We start from the raw sequence: 24,565 nt of genomic DNA, 5'->3' as shown, positions 1-24,565 counted from the left end.
TAAAGGGGGCGCATTTATTGTCACTGTTCCAAATGTACAAAAAAAATTAGAAAATAACCCCCCAACTCAATTCCCCCCACCCCCACAACATTCCCCTCAACACAAATAATTTTTCCCAAAACCACAAACATAAACTGGTTCTGGTATTTTCATAAACAGTGCAGCTAAGAAACAGTTTAGAGAAAATTTAACAGGACTCAGATTATAACCATTCTGCCCTCTCAGCCCTGAGAGGCAGTAATTCCATACGGGTCCCAGTCCTCCCCATTGGTTTTCCCATCTCTGGTGGAAAAGTCCTTTGACAAAGTGATATGATGTTTGGCTGCTGCTTTAGAGATCCTCCTGTGCCTTCTTCTTCTTCTTGGGTTTTTCTTCTTGAATTACAGGGGGGTTTGTAGCCTCTCGCTTTAGATAGCTAATAAAATCACTTAATTCACGGCCACCCTGAAAACAGAAAGATAACTCTGAAAATTTAACCTTTTAAAAAACTGGATTTTCTACCCCCTCAATAGGAAGCCTTTTGTATTTTAAAAAGCACATTAGCAACCACATATATTGACCATGAGAGTTGAGTTTCTACTTATATAAACTCAGTTAAAGAACTGGATCTGTATGTGTGTGTCTGTATTTGTGGGGAGCTAAGACAATGCACTTACTTCATATTTCTTTGGATTTTGCTTCTTGTTGGCTGGAGAGAAGTAGATGGTAGGAAAACTGGGAAAAGAAAGAGTTGATGAAATTTCAGAGTAACTCTAACGTACACTTCCCTAATAACTGTTTCTAGGAATAACTTTTCTTCATGATTTCTCATCTGACCAGATACTATTGTCCATCAGTGACGAGGTTACATCCTATTAGAACACAGGAATATGAGAGCTCACAGGTCTGGGGCAGTCATGAGGGCCCATGCTGCACAAACTCTAAGCCAGGAAGGCACTGGTGGTTCTGTGTTCAACTGGAATATGAGGACTCTCCAAACCATGCCCAATACACACATGGTTTACAAGCTCATTTTTTCCTATCAATTGCCTAGACACTTTTACTAGCTTTTAATCTACTTACCCTCTGACTTCATATGGAGAAGGCACATCGTTGGCTGTAGCATCCATCTTGGCTATGACAATATTTGGATCTTTTCTGAGCTGTTAATAAAAAGGTTAGGTCTTTAAGTTTCAAGTTTTCAGTGACAGAGGGACACAGTCAATTTAGGACTTAAAACCATTAACAGCTGGATAGGTTTTGCTGCTGAGATGGAAAGAGTAGCGATACTTTCACAAGTATCAAACTTCCCATAAACTTCCCTTTTCGCTCTTGGTTCCTACATATTGAGACTATATACAGACACCTGCAAAATTACCTGGCCTAAGGAAGACATCAGCTAAGACAAGTGATTCAAGATGGAGGAATATAACGAATTCATATAAGCCATTACCAAATTCAGAAGCCAAAGTACTTTTAATCATAATCTAGATTGAGTCTGAGGAGTGGAAAGTTAAAGCAGGTATCTAAGGCACTGAGTAGGCTCAGAGCGCAGTCAGGAGACAGCACATAGGAGACAGCTGAAAGAAAATCCACCAGTGCCTAAGTTCTGAACTAATTAGGGTGACTATTAATCAACAGCCAATGCTAACTTCCAACTCAAATTCAACTGTATAATATACTTCACACTTACCTTCTCTCCCAGTTCTTTATACTTAGGCTCCAGATTCTTACAGTGACCACACCAAGGAGCATAAAACTCAATCAGCACATCTTTATTTTCATTATTCACTATTTCATCAAAATTCTCTGCTACCACTACCTGGAAAACACAGAAGATTCTCTAGTTGGTAAGGCCAGTTGAATACATTCATGAGCTGTATTTGTTTCTGGACTCAATCCCTCTCAAATTGGTTGTGTTGCCACTGAAAGTACATTATTGAAACCCAACTTGCACTTACAGGCTTTATTAAGATATTACCATTTCCCCAGAAAGCAACTCACTCCCATGTCTGTCACCTATCAGACTAAGTTCAAGAAATCACAGGGAACAAGTGCTACCCAACTCTTCCTTAAAATAATCTTACAGCAACAATGTTAAAACTACTCTCAGGGGTTAGCTTGTTCTGTCCCAAAGAGTCACCGAGCCCTAATACAAATATCATAAAATTCCCCTATTAAGCATTATGAGCTCTGCCAATGCTTAATTTATGATGAGAGACGTAAGGACAAACCAAAACAGAAACTCAACAGCCAACCTCATCTTCACTTAGACCCAGCATTTTGGGAATAAAAAAGTGAGGAGAGGCAGCTGTGTAGGGGTTTGAGGACCCTGTGAGCCCCTCACCTTTACAGGCCCATCATTGCTCTCAGGGATAGGCTCAGACTTCAGGTATCTCTTCAGGTTGCCGTCAAAGTAATCCTCCAGGAATCTCTCAAGAGCCTTGCCATCACGCCTGGTATTAGAAAGGCAAGGATGAGCTTGTGAACATACTCCTACCAATGAGAGAACTAAAGGCAGTTTTTTAGAATAGTTTCCACTTTAGCTTAATTGTTTCTGTTTTAGCTTAAGTTTCAACCCTAGGAAGTAACTGGAAGTTAAAAAAAAAAAAAGAGGGAGCCCTCATTTTTCAATATGCAGAACTACAGACTGAATAAGAAACCACCACCTTCTTGTATTTCTAGTGTGTTCTTTGTGGATTAGAAAGGTCAGAGAAAGAAGAACACATCGGTCCTTCTGGAAATTCAATTCTGCAAAAGAACCAGGTCTTACTTTGTTGCTCTGGAGAACAGTGCCTATTTATGGTATCTTGTTTTACTGGCTTCACTCACAGGAAAATTTTCTCTTGTTTTAATCTCCCGAAGTCTCAGAAGGTGATGGTCAAAACTGTCTGGTTTTGTCTTAAGATGTCTCCAATTTCCTGAGTTTACTTTAGGCCAATGTGGTATTCCAAGAACAAAGACATTCTGTAGGGATGGGAGGGGACTGGTTTGGTCTGAAATTACATCAGTCTCAAAGAGGCTATCTAGTGTTCTCTATTTACTATATATAATGGCAGGGTGGAAATAGTCATGTAAGAATTCCAAGCTGCCATCTTTTTTGCTTTTCAAAATTTATTAAGAATCATGATCCTTAAAATATATCTATAACTAATTGAGAAAAATGACAGTCATGGGTCTTCACCTAGCTTCACATTCCAATGTTCTTCTTTATACATCCTCAGTAGTGTCTAAGGCTTTAACGGTGTCTTTGCAGAATCAAATCCCAAACCCACGCTAACTTGTAACTCACGAGAACTCCTCCTGCATGACAAACTTCTCTCCTTTTGCGGTTCTGACAGCAACAACAGGAATCTCTCCAGTAGTGCTTTCCAAGCCAAAATCTGAAAGTTCATGGCTAAAGGTTTTACGGCTAGCTACAGCAAAATGGAGTTTCTTCCCAGCATCCAGGAATTTCTTTGCCACCATCATTACTCTGTGGGAAACAAGGGAGATTTATGCGAAGAGTACACCAGGATGGTAAATCACTTCTGAAACCAAGAAGCAAGAAAGTAGAAAGCAACATTTAAGAGTCCCTGCAGCCCTCTGGAATCAGTGTGAACTTGTATTCTTGTGCACTGACACAGGATTATGGTGCACTGATGTCCTACTGAACTTCACTGCCAAACTAGTGGTATTCAAGCAAACAGTCCATTCCCACTGAATGCTGCCATATTATATAATATAAAATACTGCAGGCATTAATAACTAATCCAGAATGAAAATCTCTAAGGATCAAGTGCACTGAGGGTCTCAATGGGCAACAAGGCACAATGTGTTAAAGGACATTATGCCCGATAGTTTTTGGAAATAGTTTATTTGTCCTTATAGCTTCAAATGATCACACATGGTAAAAGGATAGTTAGAAGAAACTGTTTATGTACTGTGTAAATTTGTCTACAAAGGGGAAAAATTATTCTTATTACCTGTTTCTCCAGTAGTTGGAACCTTTAGCATTCTTTTCATAGTCCACATCATAGTAAGCGATGAGTAAATCCTTGCCCTGTAGTAAATCTTTATTGTCTTCTGTCATGTGAGGGCAGATACCAAAACTGAAATGACAGAATCCATCATCAAATTTGGCAGGTTTTTATCTATATTATGAAATTAACATTAAGTAACTGATAGTATGCTTAATAACCAAGATTAAAAAAAACTAAAATGAAGCCAAGAAAGGCCAAAAAAAGTATAAAGATGTACTCACATGTTTTCCTGAATAAATCTTTTAATCTTCCCACTGGTCATTTTCTGTTCTGTATATGCCACAGTCTTGTCTTCAAACTTGTTCGTCAGATGGGAAGGACGAAACAAGGTGATACCCCTTAAAAAAAAAATTTAGTAGGTAGACAGCAGAAGAACTATCTCCCATCTTTTATTATTTCAAGCTCAAACTATCTACAACATGATCCTCTCATCAACGCTAAGGAGCTTACCGCTTTAATCTCAAGTGCAAAAATTGGTTTTAATAAACCTAGGTTGGAAAGTTAGGAGACCTTAGTTCTAATTCTTGTTCTACCAACTAACTTCAAAGATTTTGGGCCAGCTATCAGTTTAATTCTTCAGCGCTTCAGCTTTTACATCAGTACAAAAGGGGGTTAGAGTAGACAATTTCCAAACCTTTAAAAACAACAGAAAAAAGTACCCAACTTACCCCAAAGCCCTAATATGTACAAATATGAGAAAGTAGAACTTGCTCTTATTGGAAGGTACCTTGCCCTGACACTCTCCTTGAAAATTCAACTCTCCCATACAGTAAGAAAATTACTTCAATAGAGAAAATATAGATAAGATCCCTTCCAGTTATAGAAATTCTATAGGTATAATTCTATATGATTATAGATAATGTTAAGGTTGAATTCATTAGAAATTTTTTGGTTCTAGATTTTTCTATCCCAGTAAATCCAGTTTACATAATTTTCCCTTGCTGGTAATACTTTGCCTGTCTCCCTAAGCCAAGTTTTCCTCATTCCACTGAACATTTGAAGGAAATTCCTTTTTACTTTCTAGCCTTTTATTCAGATAACACTGAACCCCAATTTGGTTCTGAGTCACAGATTTGTATCTAATACAAACATTCCCAGAAAATATCACTGCTCTAACTATTAATATCTTGCCTCTTGCTTTTGCTTCTCCTTCAATTCATTCCTCCTCTCCATACCACACACCCATATATAGTTATATCACTTGTTTTGGGCTAGGTGTCAGCACCTTTAAGTCCTTATAGCCCCCTCTCAACTCTTCCAACATTAACTATGAACTTTATGTCAATTTTAAAACACAGGTATTTTCATAGCATACAGGGAAACTACATAGTGAAAAAGGACCTAATACAAACATGCTGGCAAGAATCTAAATCTAAATCTAAGACTTTTACTTTTTAAAGCAGTGTTGGCCTCTTGATGAAAGTGAAAGAGGAGAGTGAAAAAGTTGGCTTAAAGCTCAACATTCAGAAAACTAAGATCATGGCATCTGGTCCCATCACTTCATGGGAAATAGATGGGGAAACAGTGGAAACAGTGGAAGACTATTTTTCTGGGCTCCAACATCACTGCAGATGGTGATTGCAGCCATGAAATCAAAAGACACTTACTCCTTGGAAGGAAAGTTGTGACCAAACTAAACAGCATATTCAAAAGCAGAGACATTACTTTGCCAACAAAGGTCCGTCTAGTCAAGACTATGATTTTTCCAGTGGTCATGTATGGATATGAGAGTTGGACTGTGAAGAAAGCTGAGCGCCGAAGAATTGATGCTTTTGAACTGTGGTGTTGGAGAAGACGCTTGAGAGTCCCTTGGACTGCAAGGAGATCCAACCAGTCCATTCTAAAGGAGATCAGTCCTGGGTGTTCATTGAAAGGACAGATGCTAAAGCTGAAGCCCCAATACTTTGGCCACCTCATGCGAAGAGTTGACTCATTGGAAAAGACTCTGATGCTGGGAGGGATTGGGGGTAGGAGGAGAAGGGGACGACAGAGGATGAGATGGCTGGATGGCATCACCGACTCGATGGACATGAGTTTGGGTGAACTCCGCGAATTGGTGATAGACAGGGAGGCCTGGCGTGCTGCAATTCACGGGGTTGCAAAGAGTCGGACACGACTGAGCGACTGAACTGACTGACTGACCAAGTTTCAGAGCAGCTGCTGTCAAAAAATTGAAATCAGTTCCAGATATGATCTTTAATGATGATATGGCATTGGGATACACATGAAGGCCTTAGGACACCCTTCTCATAAGGTCTTCTAAATAAGACTTCTGATCAGAGGCTGATTGCCACCTTTAATGGCAAGTGTGAGAGGCGGACACAGTGAACAAATCTAAGGTTAACAAGCTGATATGTGGTGTGCTTAATGAGCATAGAGCCTCATGGCAAAGCCCAACAACTTTGCAGCCAGATCGTCTAGCAGCAAAGGTTCTACCCTGGTTCCGCCACGTATAGCGTGTAAAGCTTAACCTCCTTGTGTGCCACCCTTAGACTCTCTTGACTGCTTTGCCATCCCTCCCCTTTCAAACGTCCACTATATGAGTGCCAGGGACTTTTCCTCTCAAACACAAAATTCATCACATTACTCTCTAGCTCAAAGTCTTTCAATGGCTCTCAAGTGTCTCAAAGATAAAATCTACATTTTTCTGTATGGCACTTAGGTCTTCTCTAATTTGGTCTCTGCTGACCTCTCCAACCTTACCTTTCACGATGACCTCATCTATGAACAATACTTCAGCAGTAATACAGGTTCCAACACACCTAGGTTATTTCACATCTCGAGGCCTTCCCTCCTGCTGCTCTACATGGAATAATCTTTATCCCCCACCATAACCTGCCAGAAAAATTTATCTTTCAAGATACACCTCAAGAGTGAGTTTCTCTATGATTTTTTTCCCCCTGATACTACTCCTGATCCCTCCTATGTACTTCTGGTACTCTGCCTAATTTCTATCACAATACCTGTAATGCTCACTCACACTTGTATTTTTAAATATATTTACTATCTCCTGCTACTAGATGCCCCTCAAGGGCAGCAACAGTTTCCAGAACTTAGCTTACTGCCTAATATGTGCTCAATAAAGCTTTTGGAAAAACTAGGCTTAAAAACCACCAGTTCAGTCCAGTCCAGTGGTTAGGATTCCACCTTCCAATGCAGGGGGCTGGATTTGATCCCTGATTGGGAAACTAAGATCCCATATGCCATGAAGCATGGCCAAAAGATTAAAAAATAATCTTAAAAAAATAAAAACAACACCAGTTCACACAATAGTACTTGGTCAAGGTGTATATCTACAAGGGCATTCAACTCAGTTACTTACTCTCCATCGTCATCGTATTTGTTCACCAGAGATTCAACATTGGTGTGTGCAAACCGGTAGTTATCCCTCAAGTTGCTGGCTGCTTTTAGAAACTCAGAGTGAGCTTCACTGAATAAATCCTTGAAAAAACCTATACAGAAAACGTCAAACACAAGGAAGAAACAGTAAGTGCTGAGACATATTCAAAACTTTAAAACTCCTCTATTCTTCAAAGCCTTTATTATGGATAAGCAAAGCAAGATAGGAAGGATCAGTTCTGCTTTGCCATGACTACTGAGGATATTCAACAAAATATTTAGGAGAACTATTCTTTCTCTACCCTTAAAAAAAAAACGTTCTTGAGGAAGCTGAGGGAGATAATTTGTCAGGGTTCAAGTCTTAATTCTAGATTTTCACAGTTGAAAATTTTGAGCATACTGCTTAACTCCTTAGCGCTTCGGGGACTATTTTAGGTGTCAGAGGAGTCAATAAGGCAGTATGTCAAAATACAATGTAAATTAATTCACCATATTTTTTCTATGTCTTATATCTTTAGAACTTCAAATCTAGTAAAGTGTTTATTAAATGTCAACTTATGGTTTAACTCCTTGTAAAAAATACAGACTCAGGGCTTCCCAGGTGGCAAAGAGGTAAAGAATCCACATACAATGCAGGGGACATGGGTTCGATCCTTAGGCTAGGAAGCTCCACGTGCCGCAGAGCAGCTAGGCCTGCGCACCACAATTACTGAGCCTGGATTTTGGAGCCCGAGAACTGTAACTACTAAAGCTCGAGTGCCCTAGACCCCATGCTCTGCAGCAAGAGAAGACACTGCAATGAGAAGTCCTTGCGCCGTAACCAGAGAGTAGCCCCTGCAACTAGAGGAAAAACTAGAGAAAAGTCTGCATAGCAACAAAGACGGAGAACAGCCTAAAAAAATAAAACACATACACAGAATGAATAAAACTGGATAAGAAGTGACTTTTGGTCAAACTTAAATGATAAACCATCCTCTACTGCCAGAAAATCAGTTTTATTACAATAACGAGGAGATTAAGAGAAGCACAAGACTGTATGTTTAAATTTAAGTCAAATGTATTATACAACACATTTAAAACAAAACAAAGAACACTCAAGATGTAGAATGTGTTTAACTGGTTCAAGTTATTTTAAAAATAATAAGATATGATAACATCTGAAAAAGCAAAGACTGCTGTAAAAATACACACAAAGCCACACAAAGCCAGCAATTCAATCTTAAATTGTAAATTCTTCTACAACTGTGAAGTAGCAGCTACAGAGGTTTATCATTTATCTATACCCTCACCCTTTAAAACCCCATTTTCAGTCTTATATTATTATTTGAGTTAAATCTCAGGAGTTAAAGAAGTAACAGGAAAAACTAAAGCTATTCCTCTTTTAGTTCTTTGACTAAATCCTTACATCTGTAAGAATACCAAGCCACTCAAATAAAACCACTTTCCCCCCATATTACATTAATAGTAATGCTGACCTAGTTTTGCCAGTTGTCTTTTAACTGCCCACAAGGCTTCCTAAACAGTTTTAACTTGATTGTTTACTCAGACTTAGAGGACTTTTGAAACCATGTTGACGATTTTGTGGCACAATCAAACTTGCTACTTACCCACCACAGAAGCATCTTTATCGCTAATGAACTTTTCAAATTCTTCCTCAGACTTGAGAGGAACTGAAGCTGGTCCAGCCTGTTTCTTCAGGTGGCTGACAATTCCATCTTAAAAGACAAAAGATGATAGCAACACAAATTTATAATTTTTGAAAAGTAACCAACCATTCACATGATTTAAAGTTCGAAAAGTTACAAAACATACACAATTACATTTTCTTCCGTCCCTAGTTACCCAGTCTCCTCCCCACAGGATAAAACATCAGTTTCTTATATATCCCTCCAGACATGCTTTCTTTGCTCCTCTAAAGGCAGCATACATGTACACTGTTCTGTATTTTGTTTTTGCCATTTAACACAATTTAGAGATAATTACGTCAATAAACATAAAGAGTTATCTCAATCTTCTTTATTGCCACATAGTATTTCACTGTATGGATGTAACATAATTTATTTAACCAGCCACAGTTGATGAACATTTGTTTCCAATTTCTTGCTGCTATGATACTGCCATAAACAACCATGTACTAATGTCCTTCTACACATGATTGAGTGTATCTATAGGGTAACTTCCTAAAAGTGGATTCACTGGGTCAAAAAGAGGACATGCATTTATAACTGTTTAACTGGCTCCCAAATAGACAGTACTTATTTATATCCCTACCAGTCATGTAGTGAAGTGTTTACAACATAAACGATGCCCTTGTGCACGCTGCTCTCTGCCTCAGTCTTTCAGATAACCACCTGGCTTCCTTCCTCACTTCCTCCTCCTTTAGGTCTTCACTCAAAATGTCATCTTCTGGTGGTAGAGTAGGTGAGAATCCACCTGCCAATGCAGGGGACAAGGGTTTGGTTCCTTGTCGGGGAAGATCCCATATGCTGAGGAGCAACTAAGCCCATGCACCACAACTACTAAAGCCTGCATGCTTGAGGGCCAAGAGCCGCAGCTACTGAGCCCCTGTGCGTAGGGCCCCGCGCTCACGCGCCGAGAAGCCCGTGCGCCACAGCTAGAGAGGCACCCCAGCACTAGGTAGAAAAAGCCTGTGTGCAGCAACCAGAAGGCAAAGGAATACATTCTAAAAATAGGTACAATGAATCAGGTAACAATTCTCGGGCCTGCAAAGGGACAGTAATTACCATCAGATCAGATCAGATCAGTCGCTCAGTAGTGTCCGACTCTTTGCGACCCCATGAATCACAGCACGCCAGGCTTCCCTGTCCATCACCAACTCCTGGAGTTCACTCAGACTCACGTCCATCGAGTCAGTGATGCCATCCAGCCATCTCATCCTCTGTCGTCCCCTTCTCCTCCTGCCCCCAATCCCTCCCAGCATCAGAGTCTTTTCCAATGAGTCAACTCTTCGCATGAGGTGGCCAAAGTACTGGAGTTTCAGCTTTAGCATCATTCCTTCCAAAGAAATCCCAGGACTGATCTCCTTCAGGATGGACTGGTTGGATCTCTGTGCAGTCCAAGGGACTCTCAAGAGTCTTCTCCAACACCACAGTTCAAAAGCATCAATTCTTTGGCGCTCAGCCTTCTTCACAGTCCAACTCTCACATCCACACATGACCACAGGAAAAACCATAGCCTTGACCAGACGAACCTTTGTTGGCAAAGTAATGTCTCTGCTTTTGAATATGCTATCTAGGTTGGTCATAACTTTCCTTCCAAGGAGTAAGCGTCTTTTAATTTCATGGCTACAGTCACCATCTGTAGTGATTTTGGAGCCAGAAAAATAAAGTCTGACACTGTTTCCACTGTTTCCCCATCTATTTCCCATGACATGATGGGACCAGATGCCATGATCTTCGTTTTCTGAATGTTGAGCTTTAAGCCAACTTTTTCACTCTCCACTTTCACTTTCATCAAGAGGCTTTTGAGTTCCTCTTCACTTTCTGCCATAAGGGTGGTGTCATCTGTATATCTGAGGTTATTGATATTTCTCCCGGCAATCTTGATTCCAGCTTGTGCTTCTTCCAGCCCAGCATTTCTCATGATGTACTCTGCATATAAGTTAAATAAGCAGGGTGACAATATACAGCCTTGACGAACTCCTTTTCCTATTTGGAACCAGTCTGTTGTTCCATGTCCAGTTCTAACTGTTGCTTCCTGACCTGCATACAGATTTCTCAAGAGGCACGTCAGGTGGTCTGGTATTCCCATCTCTTTCACAATTTCCACAGTTTATTGTGATCCACACAGTCAAAGGCTTTGGCATAGTCAATAAAGCAGAAATAGATGTTTTTCTGGAACTCTCTTGCTTTTTCCATGATCCAGCAGATGTTGGCAATTTGATCTCTGGTTCCTTTGCCTTTTCTAAAACCAGCTTGAACATCAGGAAGTTCACGGTTCACATATTGCTGAAGCCTGGCTTGGAGAATTTTGAGCATTACTTTACTAGCGTGTGAGATGAGTGCAATTGTGCGGTAGTTTGAGCATTCTTTGGCATTGCCTTTATTTGGGATTGGAATGAAAACTGACCTTTTCCAGTCCTGTGGCCACTGCCGAGCTTTCCAAATTTGCTGGCATATCGAGAGCAGCACTTTCACAACATCATCTTTCAGGATTTGAAATAGCTCAACTGGAATTCCATCACCTCCACTAGCTTTGTTCCTAGTGATGCTTTCTAAGGCCCACTTGACTTCACATTCCAGGATGTCTGGCTCTAGGTGAGTGATCACACCATCGTGATTATCTGGGTCGTGAAGATCTTTTTTGTACAGTTCTTCTGTGTATTCTTGCCATCTCTTCTTAATATCTTCTGCTTCTGTTAGGTCCATACCATTTCTGTCCTTTATTGAGCTCATCTTTGCATGAAATGTTCCTTTGGTATCTCTGATTTTCTTGAAGAGACCCCTAGTCTTTCCCATTCTGTTGTTTTCCATTTCTTTGCATTGATCACTGAAGAAGGCTTTCTTATCTCTTCTTGCTATTCTTTGGAACTCTGCATTCAGATGTTTATATCTTTCCTTTTCTCCTTTGCTTTTGGCTTCTCTTCTTTTCACAGCTATTTGTAAGGCCTCCCCAGACAAAGAACTTTACCTCAGGGATATGATGAAAAGTGTTACTTTTTTCCCTGAGTATTTACAATTCTCTGAGAGGTATAATGGGAGTGCTGAGCAACCACTTTATTACTGATCTCCTGGAGCTTACAATATAAGTAAATATCCAACTAAATCCCCAAATAAGCAAGCAATTTAAAATATCAGATAGTGGGACTTTCCTGGTAGCTCAGTGGGTAAGACTCCGGCTCCCAATGCAGGGAGTTTGATCCCTGGTTGGAGAACCAGATCCCGCATGCATCCTGCAACTCAAAAGTCCACGAGTTGCAACTAAGATCCAGCACAGCTAACAAATTAAACAAAGAATATTAAAATATATATATCAGATAGTAACCAGTGCTATGCAGAGAATGAAGAGGCTGCTAAGTATATGACTGGCTGGCTACCTTAGATTTGATAGTCTGGTAGAAAGAGAATTTGGTGGGGCATGGCATACTACCCAGTTTGTGGAATCTTAGTTCCCTGACCAGGGATTAAACCCAGGTCCCAGCAGCGAAAGCACCAGTGTACCACCAGGCAATTCCCTGGGAAGTGAAATTTACGCCAGGATCTGAATGACAAAGAGAGTCAAGCCATGCAAACATGGGGGAAGATCATCTCAGACTGTGAACACAACCAGGACAAAGGCCCTAAAGTCAAACAGTCTTGAGGTGACATTCGAGTTAGGCAGGGGCCATGTTATGTAGAGCTTTGTGTACAAGTAACAATCATACATGCTGAAAAAATTCCACGTCACCTAAAATGCCCGAACTGAGCGAACCTTCCTCTTAGCTGTTAAAATATGCCCAGTTAATTGTTAAGACTCAAGATCAAACTGTCCAAAATATATTTTCTCATCCATTATGGGCCCTACCAACAGGGCCAGACTATTTACCTCCCAAACCTCTCCTGTCATCCTTGCTAATTATACTCCAGCCACAAGGTCCTCCTGTCCTTTGAACACATCAAGCTCAGTGATGTCTTAGGGTCTTTTTGCACCTGTTTTCCCTCTGCCTGGAAAGCTCTGGTCCACATATTCTCATGGCTAGCTCCTTCCGAGCATTCACCTCAAAGGTTACGTCCCTAATCACCGTTATAATAATGTGGTACTCCCACCCCCAATCACTATCACATCATATAGTTTTATTTTTCTCCTTTTTAATGCTCTTATAACTGACTGAATTTATCTTATCCATATAGATTATTGATGTGTATAACAACATAGCATACACACTTTTAAAATTGTGGTAAAATATACATAGTATAAAATCTGCCATTTTAACCATTTTAAAGTATATAGTTCTGTGGCATCAAGTACATTCACACCACTGTTCAACTAATCTCCAGACTGCAGAAATCAATTGCTTTCATCTTGCAAAACTGAAACTCTATTCATTATAAACAACTCCCCACCACTCTTGTGAAGCACATTCTACTCTGTCTCTAGGAAACTGACCACTCAAGGAATTTCGTACAAGTGGAATGACACAGTATGTGTCTTTTTGTGACTGGCGTATCTCACTTAGCATGTTTTCAAGGTTCACCCATGTCACAGCACATCAGAACTAACTTTTAAGACTGAATAATATTCCATTGTATTATATACAATTTTTATATAATTCTTCCAGACTCTGCTTTTAATTCTTTTAAGTATATACTCAGAAGTGGAACCGGTGGATCACACAGTAATTGTATTTTTATTTTTTTCAGAACCGCTGTGCTGTTTTCCATAGTGGCTGCATGCACTATTTTATGTCAAGTTCACACCAACATTGCACAAGAGTTCCAATTTCGCCACATCCTTGCCAACACTTGTTCTTTTCTTTTTTAGTAGTAGTTATCCTGATGGATGTGATGTGGTTATCTATGTATGTATATTTTTAAACTTGTGTGCTGCCTTCATTGCCCAGAATGTAAGCATCATAAGAGTGAGAACCATGGCTGCTTTATTCATCAATAAACTCTGGGCACCATACTATAGTATCTGGCACAGAGTCAGTACTCAATAAATATTTGTCAAATAAAAAAATGCCTGGTAAATCTTATAAATCAACCTCAAGTATTTTCTATATTACTTACGTAATCTGTTTAGTTAGAGAAGTCTTTTGTCAAGTGTCCAAATTGACCTCTTAGATGAGGAATTTTTAAGTATGTTGTATAGAAAATGTCATTTCCACTACAAAGAACAGAGGACCCAAAGAGTTCCAGTTTCCAAAATGTAATTCAGGTTCCTTACCGGCAGTCCTAGGCCCATCATAGGCACCTGATTCTTCACCATCTCTAAATATCTTCAGGGTTGGATATCCACTCACTCCATACTTATTACAGGTGTTCGTGTTGGCAGTACAATCCACCTAAAGATGAAAATACATGAACCATTTGTTATCCAAAAGTCTGCTGCAGGCTTTTCCCACATTCCCAAAACATGAAGAGTGGTCAAATCAAAATATCAAGCAATTCATGACACACATCCCACAGACACTAGATTTTAAAGGCAGACTGGTGTTGGTCTAGCTACATCAGAACCACCTAACAGGAACTCTAAAATTTAGATTCCTGGGTCTCATATAAAATGCACAAATGACTATTGAAATTCTATTCTGGGAGTCTCTACTGTCTAAAGCAATTATTCCACCCTTTCCCCGTCCCTCAGAATATGTGAGAGATAAATCACTTAAATTAGTAATAATGGCTTACTTTGATAATGATTATCATCAATGGGATGTATGGATTGATATATCACCATCAGGTGGGGTATAATTTGATTTAGCAAGTCACAAATGGTTATTAGCAAAGGTACTGATATTTAAACAAGCTCCCTGAGCTAGTCTGAATCTGGGCTAAACTAAAACATGACAGACAGATCTAGTGAGACCTACCAGGAAGACGAAAAACAATTTTCCATCTATTTAGCCATTTCTTCCAAGCAAGGTAATGCAGCCAGCACTTTGCATGTATTTCCTCAGTTAATCTACACAAGATTCTGAGGAATGATCCCAATGCCTTAACATAAACTGAAGTTCAGAAAAGTAATGTATCTCCAGTAACGTAGGCTACAGCTACATGAGGCAGGAACAAAGTCATGACAGAAACTCTTTTTCTTTTTAAAATTAATTTATTTTTTATTGAAAGATAATTGCTTTATAGAATTTTGCTGTTTTCTGTCAAACCTCAACATGAATCAGCCAGAGGTATACATGTATCCCCTCCTTTTTGAAACTCCCTCCCATCTCCCTCCCCATCCCACCCCTCTAGATTGATACAGAGCCTATTTGAGTTTCCTGAGCCATACAGCAAATTCCTGTTGGTTATCCATTTTACATATGGTATTGTAAAAGAATATGGAATGCTTCATGAATCTGGGCGTCATCCTTACACAGGGGCCATGCTAATCTTCTCTGTATCGTTCCAATTTTAATATATGTACTGCCGAAGCAAGCACTGAACTCTTTTTCTATGGCAAGTTGCCATAGAACATCAGGATTAAAAGTGGCTTTCAGGAATTCCCCGATCGTCCAGCGGCTAAGCGTCCATGCTCCCAATACTGGGGGCCTGGGTTCGATCCCTTGTCAGGGAACTAGATCCCACTTGCTGCAACTAAAACCCAGCGCAGCCAAAGTAATAAATTAAAAAAAAAAAAAATCAGTTTTCAAAAACAGCCCTATACAGGTATGAATTATTTACTAGAGACTGGTAAGATATGAACTCTTAGACTGGAGCAACTAGGAGTTTGCGACACAACAATGACAAAATTCTGGAAGCATTACTTTGACTGTAAAAGCAAATACTAAGTTTACAGTTGACCAGTTACTCACTTAACATCCTCTTGTCATCTTCCTATTCCCATCACTGTGACTAGCGTATGGTAATTTAGGGAACTCATTTACTCAATGATAATTTTCCTCTAACCTTGTCTACTGTAATTTTACTTTCCACATTTGCCCCTTCTTATTTACCATATATCTTACTTTTTTATTACACCAGTCTTTCCGAGTTTCACCACTTTTAATCTTTCAAAGCCATAATTAATAGTCAGTTGTGTATTTGCCCAGAACCTCCTTTTCTCTCTTCTTAGCAATTATGAACAAAGAAAATCAATGTTAATTGTTAACCAATTACTATTTAAAATCCTTTGTTTCCTTTAATGAAGAATTTGCCTATACTCACCTTTGCTAACGGGACTATTCCTTTTAATCTGGTAGCTGCAGCTTCATACTCTGGGGCAAGCTTTTTGCAGTGTCCACACCTATGTAAATATATCAAAGAAAAAGCTTATATATCCTATAAGTTTGTTAATTTTGTTTCTCTAGGAAGGACTTCGAATTATACTACTACTTTTGACTAATAGCTGCTTCCAAAAGAAAACACATCATCTGAACAACATCCAGTACTGATAAGGTTAATCAGATCCCTCAGAAGTAAAGGTACTATTATCTCAAGCCTGTGATCTACTCTATAGGACTGGCTCAGTCCAGAACAGCATCTATCTTCAATTAAAAGTGCAATGGGGGTGGGGGGATAAACTGGGAATCTGGAATTAACATACACACAATACTATATGGTAAACAAGGGCTTAACCGTATAGCACAGGGAACTATATTCAGTATCTTGTAATAACCTATAATGGGAAAGAATCTAAAAGATGTAGCTAAGAAGCAAGCCTGATTTTTATGGCTACACAGTTCACCTGACTATAACAGCTCATGAGGATAAAGCATTATGTCAATTAGAGTATTTTCCCAGAGGACCATTATAACACCTGCTCCTCTGCCCAGAAGCCCTACCAATCCCTTAGGCACACTGTACATGCAATGTGGGGAGCAGTATATCAGCACAGATCTAGCACCACTATATATCATCTCTTCAAAAACCAACAGGTTGCAGAGGGATCCCTTAGAGAAGGTGTGTAGTTCTTTGACCTCCCCACAGACAGCAAAAAGAGAATCAGAAAACATAAGGAAGGAAACAAGGAAGAAATTTGAGCTGACATATTTCATAGTCAAAAGTCACACATTTAGTAATGGATGAATAAGTAACTCTGAAACACTTTGCCCCCCAAAACTTGTTTAAAACAAAATAAAGAATTTATATTCTTCAAGGTCCGTAGAAGTGCTACTCAAAAATAATCACTAGAAAGCTGACACAGAAAGAGAGTAATATTAAAAAAAACTATAACATGTTGCTTAGGGTCGCTGACAGAAAAGGCAATGGCACCCCACTCCAGTACTCTTGCCTGGAGAATCCCATGGAGGGAGGAGCCTGGAGGGCTGTAGTCCGTGGGGTTGCTAAGAGTCGGACATGACTGGGCGACTTCGCTTTCACTTTTCACTTTCATGCATTGGAGAAGGAAATGGCAACCCATTCCAGTGTTCCTGCCTGGAGAATCCCAGGGACAGGGAGAGCCTGGTGGGCTGCCATCTATGGGGTCGAACAGAGTCGGACACGACTGAAGTGACTTAGCAGCAGGGTCGCTGAATAATTGATGCTTTTGAACTGTGGTGTTGGAGAAGACTCTTGGAGAGTCCCTTTGACTGCAAGGAGATCAAACTAGTCAATTCTAAAGGACATCAACCCTGAATATTCATTGGAATGACTGAAGCTGAAGCTCCAATACTTTGACCACCTGATGAGAAGAACTGACTCACTGGAAAAGATCCTGATGCTGGGAAAGACTGAAGGCAGGAGAAGGGGACGACAGAGGATGAGATGGTTGGATGGCATCACCAAATCGATGGACATGAGTTTGAGGAAGCTCCGGGAATTGGTGAAGGACAGGGAAGCCTGGCGTACTGCAGTCCATGGGGTTGCAAGGAATCAGACATGACTGAGTGACTGAACAGAACTAGGGTCACAGACATATTTACTAAAAGTATAGAAGAACCAAATGATAAAAACCAAATTCAGGACAAGGAAGTGTGTAACCTGGGGAAAGGGTACACAGGAAACTTCAACTGTCCTCGCTTTATTTTTCAGACTGGGCAGGTGGTGAATTAATGGTATTCCTTATACTGTATTTCACAGATGCACATTTTACTGCATTAGAACATCAGAAACTGGGATATGTCTTGCAATCACATCATGGTTTCAGTGGTAGCATTTCTCACTTTGTGAGACATAAAATATGGTATTATTATATCCTCTGTATTCCACAATATATTAAAAAAATTCATGCACATGCATTGTAACAAAAATACACAAATCCCAAATGATTTAATAAAATAACCAAATTAGCTGAGAAATCTAGGCTTCTGGGAACATAATACAGGGGTGCAAAGGTTAAAAATGAATGTGTGTTAAGGAACTGATCTGGGTCTTAAAGATTTAAGGCTTCATACAGGACAGGATAGGGTATTTTACAGAAGGGAATAGTAGAGCAAAAGTAAAATTACTAGTAAGAATGATTCATTCAAGAGAACTACGAAGGGCTTTTTTTTTTTTTTTTTTTTTTATAAGAGACAATGTGTTATACGTATTAAAAGATTTCTGTTGAATACATATGTAGTAATTGTCCAAAAAGAATGAGGCAACAGATTTATGAATAGTTTCACTTCAGCTACCTTTAAACATCTGAAGAGAATAGTATAAAATAATTAGGCCAGACAAGTGGGTCTCATGGAGAAAGCAATGGCACCCCACTCCAGTACTCTTGCCTGGAAAATCCATGGATGGAGGAGCCTGGAAGGCTGCAGTCCATGGGGTCACTAAAAGTCAGACACGACTAAGCGACTTCACTTTCACTTTTTACTTTCATGCATTGGAGAAGGAAATGGCAACCCATACCAGTGTTCTTGCCTGGAGAATCCCAGGGATGGGGAAGCCCGGTGGGCTGCCGTCTATGGGGTCCCACAGAGTCAGACAAGACGGAAGCGACTTAGCAGCAGCAGTAGTAGCAGTGGGTCCCAACACAGATGCACATACAAAGTATCAATTAAGCATTAAAAAAAAAACAAACCCAAAACCCTGTGCTGAGGCACCACCCTGGGACTTACTGAATGATTCCTCTGGGAATCCAGGAGATAATCAGAGGGTCTGGGCTGGGACTGAAAACCGCTGCCTTAAGCACTGCTGCTATCCACAATATCATCAAATACCCAAAGGAAGGACCTGTCTGACAAGTTCCAGTGGAGGAGACTGCCTCTTTAAAATTCATCAGGAATAGAATTTAGGTAGATTTTGAAGGTGATCATCAAGTTTTACCACTACTTCTTTCACCTACTACTGGATAATACTAAAACACAAATAATCCCATTCACCTTCAGGGATGCTACCTAGCAACTAATCCAGGTAGTTTAAATTAGGAATCCCAACATATATTCACCCAACAACCATTACTTCATGACTGCACTGTGCCATATGCTATTTTAGCTTTTGACAGAAGAAAAACTGATATAGTCCTCACCCTGTAGAAACATCAGTCTGGCAGGGGTGATAGTATTATTAGATCCTAATAGAGGGAGCAACCAGTTAGTGGTCCAGAGAAGTAAGACATTAACTACTGAGCTAAATCCTACTGAAAAGACCAAATTGGGGAGGGAGAGGAGGAGGGAATTCCAAGGAAAGAAATCAGTATGTGTAAGAAAAATATTAACTATTCCACTTTATACTATCCACATAGTCTTTTTCTATATCTATAAAAACAGTATCAAGTATCATTAATTAATACTACTGCCCCAGAGGACAGGGCACAAACCTACAACACACGCAGATGCTGAAGACTTAAAACTTCACACTGACCAGTAATTTTCAAAAATTATCACATTTAAATAGTTCTATTTATTCCCACAGAAATTCAGATACTCCCATTCTTCCAAATTACATAGATGATGACTCCATAATGGAAATATTAGGCTACAGAATCAGCTGCAAAGATATCTGTCACTTTCACTTGTAAAACGAAAGTGGAAACAATACCCTAAGACAAATGAGAAAAACAACTTGCTCAAAACAGGTCCATTTTACTCTTAACAAGGATTCTTTAACTGTTCCTATCTCACATGTAACAAGAGTACAAAGGAATAATAGCAGCTGGAAAATATTTTCAGCTAAAATATTAATAAATAGCTGAATGTGAAGAAATAAGGACATCATCAACAGGTAACTTCCTTGATTCCAAATTACTCATTCAGCAAACTGATCCTTCCTGCAGGCATTACAGAGGATGACTCTTTACCTTCCAGACCAGTTAAAAGGTGACACCACAGCAGAGGTCCACCCAACTTTAGGGACAGTTAGCGTACAATGGGCTGTGCAGTTCTTAGGGAAGCACGTGCAACAATTTAAAGCAGCATGTGCATGCATGCTGAGGCTCTTCAGTCATGTCCCACTCTGTGCAACCCCATGGACTACAGTCTGCCAGGCTCCTCTGTCCAAGGGATTCTCCAGGCAAGAATACTGGAGTGGGTTGCCATGCCCTCTTCCAGGGAATCTTCCTGACCCAAGGACTGAACCAGAGTCTCTTGTATCTCCTGCATTGGCAGGCCGGTTCTTTACCACTAGCGCCCCCAGGGAAGCCCTTAAAGTAGCAGAGAACACCTCAATTGTAAAAATAAAAATCTTCTTTAAACTAACAGTCTGATAGCCCACAATTCTCCAGCAATTCACTTCATATTGACCCCTCTAGTCACACAGGCACCTCCCAGTTTTGATACAGCTCCATACAGCCATTCTAATTACAGGAACACCCCCTCAAAGTCATTGTTATGTGATTGAGACCAGTTGTTTCTGAGAGAATGTGAGTTCTATAGATGTATAAGGACCACCTGTGATGTATAATCAGTACTGCCAGTTAGTGGAGGGAACACCCTAGATGCAAAGTCTATCAGAAGTTGAAAATGTGTTGCTAAGCACACCCTTCTGTGGTCTTCATTACAGGATTTCTAGTGTACCCTCAAGTCGGCTGAGCCCCTGTAGAGTGAAGACCAGAGTTACTGACAGAAGTAAATGCAAGTTATCCACTAACTTTCTTTTACTTAGACTTCTGAATACAAATAGTTTTTAATTAAGGGTCACTGTAGCAGGAGAAAAATTAAGTACTGTAATTAGCATGGTTATACTGAGCCATCACCAGCGTTAAGATAATCATTGTTTGCTATGATAAATATCTTGGGGTTAAAAAAAAAAAAGCCAACATTCAAGTTTCCTGAGCCACAAATTCTATTTGCTCTCTCCCCACCCCCACCCCCAGTCAGCTGTATCCTAAGGAACTTACATCCTAGTTAAGTCACCCTTAAGTGGAGTATTTCTCCAACACTGCTTACTTTCTCATTGGGGTCTTCTTTGGCATTTTCCAGAAATCCTAATTGAAACTGACCATTTAGACAGCTTCTTGTGGAATTACTCTGTCCATCTACTCTTTCTAACTGAATTCTGCTGGTGCTGAGAAGCATCAGTTGAACGAAGAAAGTGTGCACCAGGCGAAGGACAAAATAACTGCCTGCCTTAAGAAAGCACAAATGACCATTCTGCAGCCACTTGAGTGACCTTGGCTAGAAACCAACGGCTGCCTGGGGCAAGAAGAAAGGAAGTACCCTGGGGGCGCAGGGCCTCTGCATTTGGTGAAACGTTAGGTTCCAATATAAGGCCTCGCGAAGCCTAGTCTGTAGAACGGAAAACAGTAGCACTGACTCACGCAGAAACTCTAAAGACACCATCGAAGCTGCGGGGGAGGGGGTGGTCAAACCCTCTGCAAATAGGAAGTGCCGCAGGAGCACCGAGGTAAGGATGTGGCCCTGCGCGAGAGGGGCCTTCGCTTTCTCCTTCTCGGCTCTCGCTGCCAGGAGGCTCAGCACCGACTTCTCCGCTCTCGGCGAGCCAGCTCGGGTCTCCGTGGGCGGAAAACCTGCCGGCCGCAGCCGGGCTCTCCGGAATGATGGAGGGCGCCGACGCTGCGTAGGCCCAACCGTTCCCGCGCCTTCGCCCCCTGCCCACCCGGCCGCCCCTCTCCCGCCCCGGCTGAGTGGCCTCACCAGGGGGCGAAGAACTCGACAAGCATGAGGCCAGAAGAGCCCGTGTCGGTGATGCGACTCTCGAAGTTGTCGTCCGTGAGTTCCAGCACATCGGAGGCAGCAGCGAGGCGGGCCGCGGCGAGGAGCAGCGCCAGGCCTGGGAACAGCGCTAGGCGGCGGAGGCGCATGGCGACGAGGTAAGGCGAGGGGGCGGCCAGGAGGGTCGGGGCTCGGTGGGGACTGCGGAGACCGGGCCGGCAACCACGTACCCTCAGCCTGCGATCGCGCGTCTGGCCCAGGCGGACCTGCAGCCGGAGGTCCCAACCCCCCAGCCCGGCTCGGGCCGCAGTGTGGCAGCCGCCGATTGGCTGTGCGGCGCCCGCGTCGGGCGGGCGGGACCAGCTGGTAACCGCCGAGTGGCCGGAGCGTGGGGCGGGGCCGAGGCGGCGAGCGCCGGGGCGACCGGGGCCGCGAAGGGGGGCCCGGGTCGCTGGTTGCTCCTGGGGGTGGGTCCGGGGACCAGCCGGAACCCGGGACCGGGCGGGACCGGGCGGGAGCCGGACGTGTGGCGCTGCGGAGCTGGGAGCCGACCCTGAATTCGTCCCGCCTGCGGACAGCCGAGCTCAGGGGGCGCCAGAACCGGAGGCGGAGGAGTTGAAGTCAGGGCTGAGTGGGCGGAAGAGAGCCTGGGCTGAGAAGAGGCCCAGGAGCGGGAATTGAGAGAAGGAGCTGGCACCCGAGGGAGCGCGTTGGAGTGGTCACGCTTGGGATCGGACACATTTTCAAAATGTCAGGCTGTTGCCTTTTATCCAGTTCCTCATGGAACTGGGTTTTTCTTTTCGGAGCCAGTTCTTGAGCCCTCCCTCTGTCCCATCTCATTGCATTACCTGACTCCCTCAGGTCCAGGTAGTGCTTGAATTCCTCTTTGTCCAACCCGGGACTCCTACCTTTTGTGGCTGCTGCATTTAACGAGAACTGCTGTCACACGGGTGAAGGCGCCTGGCCGCTTAGTCAACTACGCAGATTCTTTAATGAATCCCGTCTCCTTTTGTTTCAAAAGGCCTTGAGTCTGAGTACAATGTATTTGTCCTCTTAAGGGCGAAGACCTTGGGAGAAAGGGAAGAGAATCTCTAAGCCTTGGTGCAACTCCAAAAATGAAATGACACTTTTATTTTCTTAACAGACATGGCCACTTATCACCCATCAGGACACATGCAACTACCCCGGGCTGATGCCATTCGTTCCCGGCTCATTGATACTTTCTCTCTCATCGAGCATCTGCAAGGCTTGAGCCAAGCTGTGCCACGGCACACAATCCGAGAGATACTTGGTCAGCAGCCTGTTTCTTCACTAAGATGCATTTAAGGCTCCCATCCACACCCTTCCCAGGTGGCACAGTGGTAAAGAATCCACCTGCCAATGCAGGAGATGCGGGTTTCATCCCTGGATGGGGAAGATCTCCTGGAGGAGGAAATGGCAACCCTCTCCAGTATTCTTGCTTGGAAAATCCCATGGACAGAGCAGCCCGGGGCTGGGGCGGGGGGGGGGGGGGGGGGGGCGGTGGGCGGGGAGGGGGGGTGGGCGGCTACAGTCCGTGGGGTCGCAGAGTGGGACACAGCTGAGTGACTGAATACACACACACATGTAACCACACCCTCCGAAGAGTAGGAAGCAGAGAAAATTTTAAAGGTGGAAAATTCAGGGGAGATTGGTTTGGTTGCAGCTTTTAAAAAGTTACACCAAACTTGATAAAGACTTAGTAAGTAAAGCTCTGAATCCAGGAGATAGAACTATGTCACTCGTTTTTAGGCCTAGGATACCTAGTAGCCCTGGTTGGCCTGGATGTTTCCACCAAAGACACTGAGAACTTTGAGGGTTGAACCTGTAACTTATCTTGGGCATGAACAGTGTTGGTCATAAGCAATAGGTTAGCTCTTACTTCAAACTAGTATTAGTTGCTATGTGAAGGAACAGCAAGGTAAGCCCTCGGGGGTATGGGAGGGGTCCATTACTTAACAAGTGTTCCCGCCGCTCAACCCTACCTGCTCTTGATACTCCCAAAGATTTCTTTTTATGTTTATCCACTGTCCCTTTTTTATTTTTGATGTAGATTCTTCCCGTCAGAAGAAGCTTATGTTGGGAGATCAACACCAGCTTGTACGATTCTCCATAAAACCTCGTCATGTAGAACGGATTACACATGCCCAGAGGCTAATGAGCACCCTTCGAGTGCGATGCAGCGAGAGGCCACCTCTTTCCTTATGGGCTGGATGGGTCCTTGAGCGTATCCTTTCATGCCACTTATTTTTTTTTAACTTTTATTTTTTATTGGAGTATGGCCAGTTGACAGTGTTGTGATAGCAGACAGCAAAGGGACTCAGCCATGCATAAACATATATCCATTCTCTCCCAAGCTCTCCCATCCAGGCTGCCACAAAACATTGAGCAGAGTTCCCTGTGCTATGCGGTAGGTCCCTGTTGGTTGTCCATTTTAAATATAACAGTGTGTACATGTCGATCCCAAACTCCCTAACTATCCCTTCCTCCCAAACTCCCCACCCCCCACAAGAGTTGTGTTGTTTTTTGTTTTTGGTTATGCCCCATGGCATGTGGGACCTTAGTTCTCGGACCA

At 42.0% G+C, this 24,565-nt stretch overlaps 2 protein-coding genes and 1 non-coding gene across 6 annotated transcripts in view; 1 reads left to right on the top strand and 2 right to left on the bottom strand.

Annotated features, from left to right (window-relative positions):
- PDIA3 (protein disulfide isomerase family A member 3) lies at positions 1–22,209 on the bottom strand. The gene is given in 13 exon segments (NM_174333.3): positions 1–444; positions 657–714; positions 1,063–1,142; positions 1,673–1,801; positions 2,327–2,435; positions 3,272–3,454; positions 3,945–4,070; positions 4,223–4,339; positions 7,324–7,453; positions 8,948–9,055; positions 14,226–14,343; positions 16,157–16,235; positions 21,955–22,209. Coding segments are annotated over 13 exon segments (1,518 nt in total). The 5' UTR covers positions 22,122–22,209; the 3' UTR covers positions 1–330.
- On the bottom strand, positions 15,325–15,431 carry LOC112443359 (U6 spliceosomal RNA). Its single transcript, XR_003031692.1, has one exon. It is a non-coding gene; the product is annotated as a U6 spliceosomal RNA (small nuclear RNA).
- The window catches only part of CATSPER2 (cation channel sperm associated 2), an 18,207-nt gene continuing 15,312 nt past the window's right edge, over positions 21,671–24,565 (top strand). The window contains exons 1-3 of one of the 4 annotated variants that reach the window (NM_001192477.1): positions 21,671–22,130; positions 23,117–23,263; positions 24,044–24,217. In NM_001192477.1, coding sequence (NP_001179406.1) covers positions 23,119–23,263; positions 24,044–24,217 — 319 coding nt within the window. In that variant the 5' untranslated portion in view covers positions 21,671–22,130; positions 23,117–23,118. Of the gene's footprint in view, positions 22,131–22,367; positions 22,723–23,116; positions 23,334–24,043; positions 24,218–24,565 lie in introns of those variants that run through there. The other 3 variants (XM_015459327.3, XM_059879059.1, XM_059879060.1) reach the window with 3 other exon arrangements.

This window comes from Bos taurus, chromosome 21 (assembly GCF_002263795.3).
Source record: "Bos taurus isolate L1 Dominette 01449 registration number 42190680 breed Hereford chromosome 21, ARS-UCD2.0, whole genome shotgun sequence".
NCBI lineage: Eukaryota > Metazoa > Chordata > Mammalia > Artiodactyla > Bovidae > Bos > Bos taurus.
Note: the sequence above shows the minus strand (reverse complement) of the source record. Positions and strands in the feature narration are given on the sequence as shown.